The 7,155-nt window shown below is 51.0% G+C and overlaps 1 protein-coding gene across 1 annotated transcript; it reads right to left on the minus strand.

Annotated features, from left to right (window-relative positions):
• Window positions 1-378: 378 nt before the first annotated feature.
• Window positions 379-5,455, minus strand: Rgs16 (regulator of G protein signaling 16). Its single transcript, XM_027417355.2, has 5 exons — window positions 5,270-5,455; window positions 4,823-4,933; window positions 4,099-4,160; window positions 3,652-3,818; window positions 379-2,181 (listed from the first exon to the last, which is right to left on the minus strand). Exons 1-5 carry the CDS (start codon window positions 5,311-5,313, stop codon window positions 1,957-1,959), a joined length of 609 nt encoding a protein of 202 aa, XP_027273156.1. The 5' UTR covers window positions 5,314-5,455; the 3' UTR covers window positions 379-1,956.
• Window positions 5,456-7,155: the final 1,700 nt, after the last annotated feature.

Consider the following 7,155-nt stretch of genomic DNA (forward strand, 5'->3'; position numbering starts at 1 on the left):
AACTATAACACCACATAAAAAATTACTTCTTTAGAATTGGGATCTCACTACGTAATTTAGGTTATTCTCAAACTTCATCCTCCTAAGAGCTGGGATTACAGGCACTCGATGCGGTGTGCCTGGCAGGATCATCTTTTCAGGGACTGGCAAGCAAGAAACAAAGAGCAAGGATTTCAGGAATGAGGTGACCCAGAAGGCAATGGGCAGAAGAGGAAGGCTCTGGTCCTTGCAGACTGCCCCTGAGAGCTCAACCCTTGCATGCCTTCAGCCACACACCCCACCCTGTACCCCCAATCTACAGACTCCCCAGAGGTCTGTGACATCACAGGCCCTTCATACTCCCTTGGGTCACCTTATCAACCATAGGGTCCTTGGAAGCAGGATGGTATACTTGTGTTTTATTTTCATTTCTTACAAGAATATAACACACTCAAACAGAAAAACAGGGGTTGCATACAACACTGATAAAGGAACCCAGCTCCCTTTGTTAACAATAAATAAATATTAAAACAGTGGGGTGTTTCCCCAACAGCCCTCAGTGGTTCCCAAGGCTTGCAGAGGTAGAGTCCGGTGAGGGAGGAGGCACAGCCGGGCAAGCAGCTCCTGCTGAGTTTCTCCAGTAGAGGCAAACAAACCACAATAAATAACAAGGGCAACAAAAGCTGAGACAATCAGCACAACACAATGTAACAATATATTAGACTTAAATAATTTTCTCCTGGAGAAGCCTCAAGTGCAGAGAGAACAATGTTAGCAACCTGGGGCTCCACTGCCATTTTGGTCTCTGGTGCAGGAAGTCCCGACTTAGAATGTTTGTCCAGTAAGACCCAGAGGTGGTGGGTGGGTTGATTTCCCCAGCCCCTACCCTTCCAGGCAGCCCCTGATACTCCCTGGCTGCACTTCCAGCTTCTTATCCAGAGCTATGGTGGTCCCTGGACTACCTCTCCCCTAACTGCAGTGGGCATCTCCTATCTACAGGAAAGAAACACAAGGTTCCCTTTCCAACAGGGGGCATCTCTTGATCCCAGTCTCATATCCACCAAGAGAGCTGACTTGATTTCAGCTAGAGGGTTAGGCTCCTCCCACAGATGGGATTTTCTATGGCTCTTTTTTTCACTCACTCAGTTCCTGGGCATGCGTGCCTGAAGCCTCCTTCCACCCACCTCCCGCCCCTCAGACCTCATCTTCCAAGGCCATGCAGGGCTTGGTAAGGCCTCCCTCCCAGTTAGCCCTGTTCACAGGTGGACCCTGCTGCAAATGTTAAGGACAGGGGGCCACCGACAAAAGGCCACCAAGAGCACCCAGTCTAGGGTCACACGAGCAAAAGTGGCTTCTTTTTCAGGGTTCATTGCTGACCGGGAAAGGGGCTCACAGGTCAGTTTTTGAGGTATAAAAATCTCATTTGGGGCAAGAATCATAGGGACTCATTGACCCCCATGAGACTGTAAGAATGAACCCAGGAATGTTAAGAAGCCTAAGCTAGGGAACCCTTGGTATCTCTGGGAAGGCAAGCACAGAAGAGGAAGGTTCCACATTCACAGCTTTTTCTAGGCCCAGGCCAGGAATGAGGAAACCAAGATGTGACCAAAGCCAACTGTCTGGCAGGCGAACAGCTGCTATGGTTCTCTCCAGCTCCTAGTCTCAAGGTTCCCAACCACCCAGCATTCCTTCGTGCCTTGGTGGGATGAACATAGCTGCTGTGCCTTCCCCAGAGCTCCCCACACAGCCTCTTTGTCAGCCACCGGTCCTGGAATCAAGGAGCCTCTCCCACACTTAAGCCCACCACAGTATCTGAGGAGAGGGAGTTCTTCACACCCAGGATGCCTCGGGAATGTGTGTTCCCTTCACTGTCCTCTCGCACTTGTTGGGCAGAACCTGCCTCCCACACAGGGCAGCTGCTTCAGGGACGGGCGACTCCACCTCTCTTCCTGCTGACTTCTTCGCTCCTGTGGAAGCTCAAGTGTGTGAAGGCTCATCGGGGCTGCAGCAGCAAGAAGAGGTGGAGGAGGTGGCCGAGGCTTGGGCAGCCAGGTCCCGGTAAGCAGGTGACTTGAGGAAACGCGGATAGGAGTCCTTTTCCATCAGGGTGCGGGTCTTCTCCTGAGCCTCGTTGAAGCAGCTGGCAGTGGCTGCCTGCAGATTTGTCCTTGTCAGCTCTCGGGTCTCGTGGTCTATGTTCACCTGTGGAAAGCAGGGCAAGTGCAACGGTGAGTGAGGGGTACGGAGCAGCAGGGTGTCCGGTGGGCAAGTGAGGTCATGGGAAGAATACCAGACACTAGATAAGGAAGGAGTCTCCCCCTTAATGAAATATTTTAAAAAGTATTGTTATGCGTTTGTGCCTGCCTAAGTGTGTGTGCCACATGTGTACAGGAGCCTTGGAGGCCTGAAGAGGGTGCTGGATTCCCCAGAACTGGAGTTAGAAGAGGTCACATGAGCTGCCATGCTGGTGATGAGCTATAGGAATTCTGGAGGTATAGTGTGGGGTGACCTATGTCCTCTGTAAGAGCAGCAAGTGTTCTTAACCACTGAACCATCACTCTAGGCCCACTAGCCAGCTTTTCAGCTCTGGGACAGTTCCCACATGGGACCCAGGGGTTGGTCCTCTGGACTCTCAGGATTAGCATGAGGTTGTGTTATGCAAAGCCAGAAGCTGTGTTCGCCCCTATCAGAGCTCTGCTTCAAGCCACCATCTCTGTGCTGGATCTATGGGATCATTCTTAACTGGCTTCTTCCTCCCGTTGCTCCCACAGTCTGCTAACCTCACAGTTGCTACTGAACCCACTCCATCAGGGAATATCTCCGCTTCCTCCCAAGCCATTCATTAGAAAACTAGGATGACCACATCTGGCCACCAGGCATATGCATGACCTCATATCCTACTGTCTCCCTGCTTCTTGGGTCGCCTGCTGTTCCCTGTGGCAGGATGTCCTTCCCTCTCTTGATCCTTACAGTGCTGTGTCACCCACTTCCTAACTCCCATTGTGTGCTTTGTCCATACCCCACCTGGCTTATATTGAATTGGTTTACTGATATCTTCTCCCCGTAGAATATTTATTATTATCCATTGGACATTTATTTTGCTCATTGCTATGCCTTCTGAGATCATAAAAGTCCCTTGCATATGAGTGATACTTAAGAAATATTTATAGACTGATGTGAAAATAAATAAAGCAGCAGCCAGAAAACAAGAGACAAAAGCATGGCATTACTCAGATATGCCCACCAGGTGACGCTACTGCTACTGTGTAGATACCTCCAGGAAGGAAGGCTGAACTGCTTAAAAAGAAAAAAAAAAAAAAAAAAGTCCCCCAAGGGTGGAGGCAAGTCAGCCCAGAGCACTAAGCCAGGTTATCCAAAGTTCTTGTGATGACTTTGTTCCTCCAGCTGATGTATGGAGGTTCTAAACAATAACTAATTTACAAGTATAGGGATGGAGAGAAGGCAAAAAGCCTGCTGTCTTGCCACCAAGAGTCACAAAGCCTAGTGTCTGGCCACTGAGGCCCTACCCTACCTTACCCCTCTGTAACCAAGAAGAAGACTGCTGTACTGCAAAACCTAATCCTTCCCTCACAGTCCCCCACTGGCCCTGGTTCTCAGTGGGAAGGGGCAGGCAGGATCTGGGGGAGTCACGGCCAGTGCCAAGACACTGACCTCTTTAGGGGCTTCACTTCGAATGTACTCGTCAAAGATTCGGTGAGCCCTAGTGGCCAGTTTGGTGGTTGATCGGATCTTCTTGAACTCCTCGCAGGCCAGCCAGAACTCCAGGTTCTCCTCACTGAACTCCGTCTTCAGAAAGGCATGGAAGGCAGCCACTCCATCTGGTGGTGAGGGGAGAAAGGAGACAGGCCAGGTTAGGGGACAGCTGGGAAGAAAGGAAGAAAAGACAGCAATTGCCATTAATGGCTCTATTTTTAGGATGTAATTTTCCTGAACAAGGCTCTGCCTTTGTGTTCTGAACAGAGGCTGACACACTGGGGGACCGGGATTATTATTACTACTACTATTATTTTGCTCGTGGTTCTCAGCATCCCAGGGACAAGCTCCAAGCACATGAGCACACACATGTCTTTCACAGACAGACAACAGGGTCCTACTTACTCTTGCTGCTCAGCAACAAATCGAAGGACTCTCTCCATCCCAGAACATCTTCCGAGAAGCTTCTGCCAAGAGAAGGGGAAAGAGCAGACATTTTTGAATTAATTTTTTTAAGTTGGGAAATGCATAGCACACATCCTAGGCTGAAGTTGATTATCAAAACTAACCCCTCAAACTCATATGGGGTTAGAGTAAGCAGGGATGTTTGTTATGTAATGGGCAACCTAGCATCCAGTGGCCGACTTTAGTCCTTGTCAGTCTTCCTAAGGCTCCCTCTTCTGTAACCAAAATTGACTCTATTCCTCAGCTTTGACTTGCACACCGCTCCAATGATGCAGGAGCTTCGCAGAAATTCTACCTACGACCCCAGAGCCTAGCACAGCACCTGTACTGCTGGAGTTCAAAAAGGGGGAGTGGGTGCTTCTAGGCAAGGAGCTCTCTAAATGGAAGCCGCCCCTGTTTTAGCTCTGCATTCAAGCGCAAGCGCACCGCCAGATTAAAGTCCGGTAAACAGGAGTGCATGCCCTGCAGGCAGGCGTTGCTGGGTCTGCAAAAACCCGGACTCCACAACCTGCTCCAAGGAGCTCGGCAGCCACAGCACCACAGCAAAGATTCTCACTAAAATCTCCAGGAAGGGTGGCCTGGGCCCCATAGCCTGTCTCCTCCCATTTTCCCTCTCAAGCTTCCTCCCCTCTAGAACCCCAGGACTGGTGAGAACAGGACTTACCTCTCTTTGCTATGTTTACTGGCCCACTCGAATTTGCCAATACCCCCGGTATCGGAGCTCAGCTCTGATTTATGAAGAAAGATCCCCAGGCGCGTCTTGAACTCTTTGGCTCTGAAACACAAACCATGAGCATGTAAGGATTCTGTTGGCTCTGCCTGCACAGAGAAGTTTGTGGTGGTGCTGGGGTGGAGGAGGTCCCACAAGAACTAACTCCAAGAAACCTGAGTACACTTGACCGTTCCCCCTGGCCCTGACAGCTTTTCTTACTGGGGTCTTCAAGTTCTGGGCCACAACAGCAGCACTCGAGCTGTGCCCGGATAGGTCTTAAACACTTTAAGGCACTGCAGTCGCGCCCCGCTGTCCCCTCTACCCAAGTTCCCAAGCCTGCCGGTTGGTGGATTCCGGACTTTGTCGTCGGGATTGCTAAAACAAATTCACTCCTCTTACCTCTCCAGGCAGGAGTTGGGGAAGGTGGTCAGGGTGCGGCACATGGTTGCGGGCGCAGGATAGCACGTCGAGGGGAGGACAGGAGCGGGCTCCACGGGGCACCGGAGGGCGAAGAAGCAAAAGTGAGGCTGTCCGAGTGCGGAGACTGGGTCGGCAGATGTGCACGCGCCGGGACCGAGGCAACTTAGGCTTTTATTCCCGAGGGGCGGGGCGGGGCCGGGCGTCTCCGGCCAATAAGAAACTGGGGCTGAGTCTTGCGAAGGAGGAGGCAGGGCGGGGAGCATGATGGGGCGGGGCGACACTGGCAGCCCCCAGGGCATCCTCCTGAGCACACGGGACTGTCCCCACCCTGGAGGTCGGAGACTTAGGGTGCCAGGAGAGGAGGGAGGCTTGAAGACGAGACAAACGCCCACAGGTTGCACGCGGGGGGCGGGGGGGGGGAGGGGAGGCAGGGGAAGCTGCCGACCTCTAGTAAAAGCAAGAAAACAATTCAAAAGTGTCAGGAAGCGTTTTGTGGGGGTGGCGGGTCCGGTAGGCACTTAAGAAATCACTGGAGAGATTGAGCTTCTAGGGTCACAGAGGACAGGAGCACAGGGTACATCACAAGAAAAAGTACATCACTGTTATACTGAACTCTCAGGTCAGAGCAGGCACCATTCCATGTGCTCTGGTGATACGAGCTAAGTAAGCTATTCACCGTCCCATCCCCCCACCACCCACCCCCGCCCACCGCCCACCTCCCACCTCCCCACTCCCCCCATTCCCCCATCCCTCTACCTCCCCTGATCAGAAAATCGGAAAACTGGTGATTTGGCCAAGATGAGGAAACAGCAGGCACGCGGGAAACATTTACTTAACACAATTATTGCAGCAACCTTTGCACCCATGCTAAAAAGGTTTAATGGCTCTGAGTTCTATAGTTATAGGGTAAATATTAGTGCCTAAATTCAGACTTGAATTCAGAAACGGCTCTGTAACTGATGAATGTTCCTGAGGCTAAACAACTTGGGAGTTCAGTGTCCCATCTCTGAGCTAGTGGAAATTGATAGGTGCTGCTCCTCATCCCCCCAGAGAGGCACTACGATCTTCCCTGTTGTCCCTCAGTTCCCTCTGAGATTGCAACTAAGAGGCAGCAGGTGAGGTTAAGGGTAGATATTTGTGGAGTTTCAAATCCTGGTTCTCCCATATACTGAAGAGAGACCTTAGGCAAACTTCATCTTTCCAAATGCTTCCATTTCTTTGTGTCCAGGGTTTAGACAGCACTATACTTAGTTCATGAGGTGTTGTGGGGAATCAAGAGGGCTTCTGTTGGCTGGACTTCCCCAGGAAACATTCTGCAGCAGGCAGAGTTCTCAGAGAGGGAAGAAAAGCAGTGAGGCTGAACAGAGAGAGAAGCTGCGTCATGCCATTTCAGGAGAAGCCCCTGGAGGGTCTTCAAGGATGCTCTAGGGTTGTATTGGATCTTTACAGGTGTCTAGTTCTGAAGCCAAATATCAAGCCCTAACATCAACCATTTATTGGATGCTGCTGTGCACTCTATGTTGCATTTCAGTTTTACTTAGGCCAGAATTCTGGAGAATAAAGAAAATGATGTTTTGTGCTTTTGGGAATACAGATTTCCATCTCATGGGGTCTTCTCCAGAGTTACAGTTCTTCAGCAAGGCCTGCTCTGTGCTACATGATGTAAAAGACCAAGGAAGGAAGGAAGAACCCTGGAGATGCACCTGGGTGGTGGAGCACTTGCCTAGCATATGCCAGACCTTGGGTTTGCTCCCCAGCAGAAGGATAAGGAGAAAAATAGGTGAAGAGGCAAAGGAGATGCTCTGACCTGAAAGAGGTCAACTAGAAGGCTGAAAAATAAGTGAAGGGGCGGGGGAGCGGGAGGA

This window comes from Cricetulus griseus, chromosome 5 (genome assembly GCF_003668045.3).
Source record: "Cricetulus griseus strain 17A/GY chromosome 5, alternate assembly CriGri-PICRH-1.0, whole genome shotgun sequence".
NCBI lineage: Eukaryota > Metazoa > Chordata > Mammalia > Rodentia > Cricetidae > Cricetulus > Cricetulus griseus.

What these genes read in the sequence shown, in the direction of transcription:
- Rgs16 (XM_027417355.2), bottom strand. Translation starts at nt 5,313, where the DNA reads ATGTGCCGCACCCTGACCACCTTCCCCAACTCCTGCCTGGAGAG. An exon ending in TTTGTTGCTGAGCAGCAAGA is followed by an intron (nt 3,819 to 4,098) that starts GTAAGTAGGACC and finishes CCTCACCACCAG; the next exon opens with ATGGAGTGGCTGCCTTCCAT. An exon ending in GAAGTGAAGCCCCTAAAGAG is followed by an intron (nt 2,182 to 3,651) that starts GTCAGTGTCTTG and finishes TGCTTTCCACAG; the next exon opens with GTGAACATAGACCACGAGAC.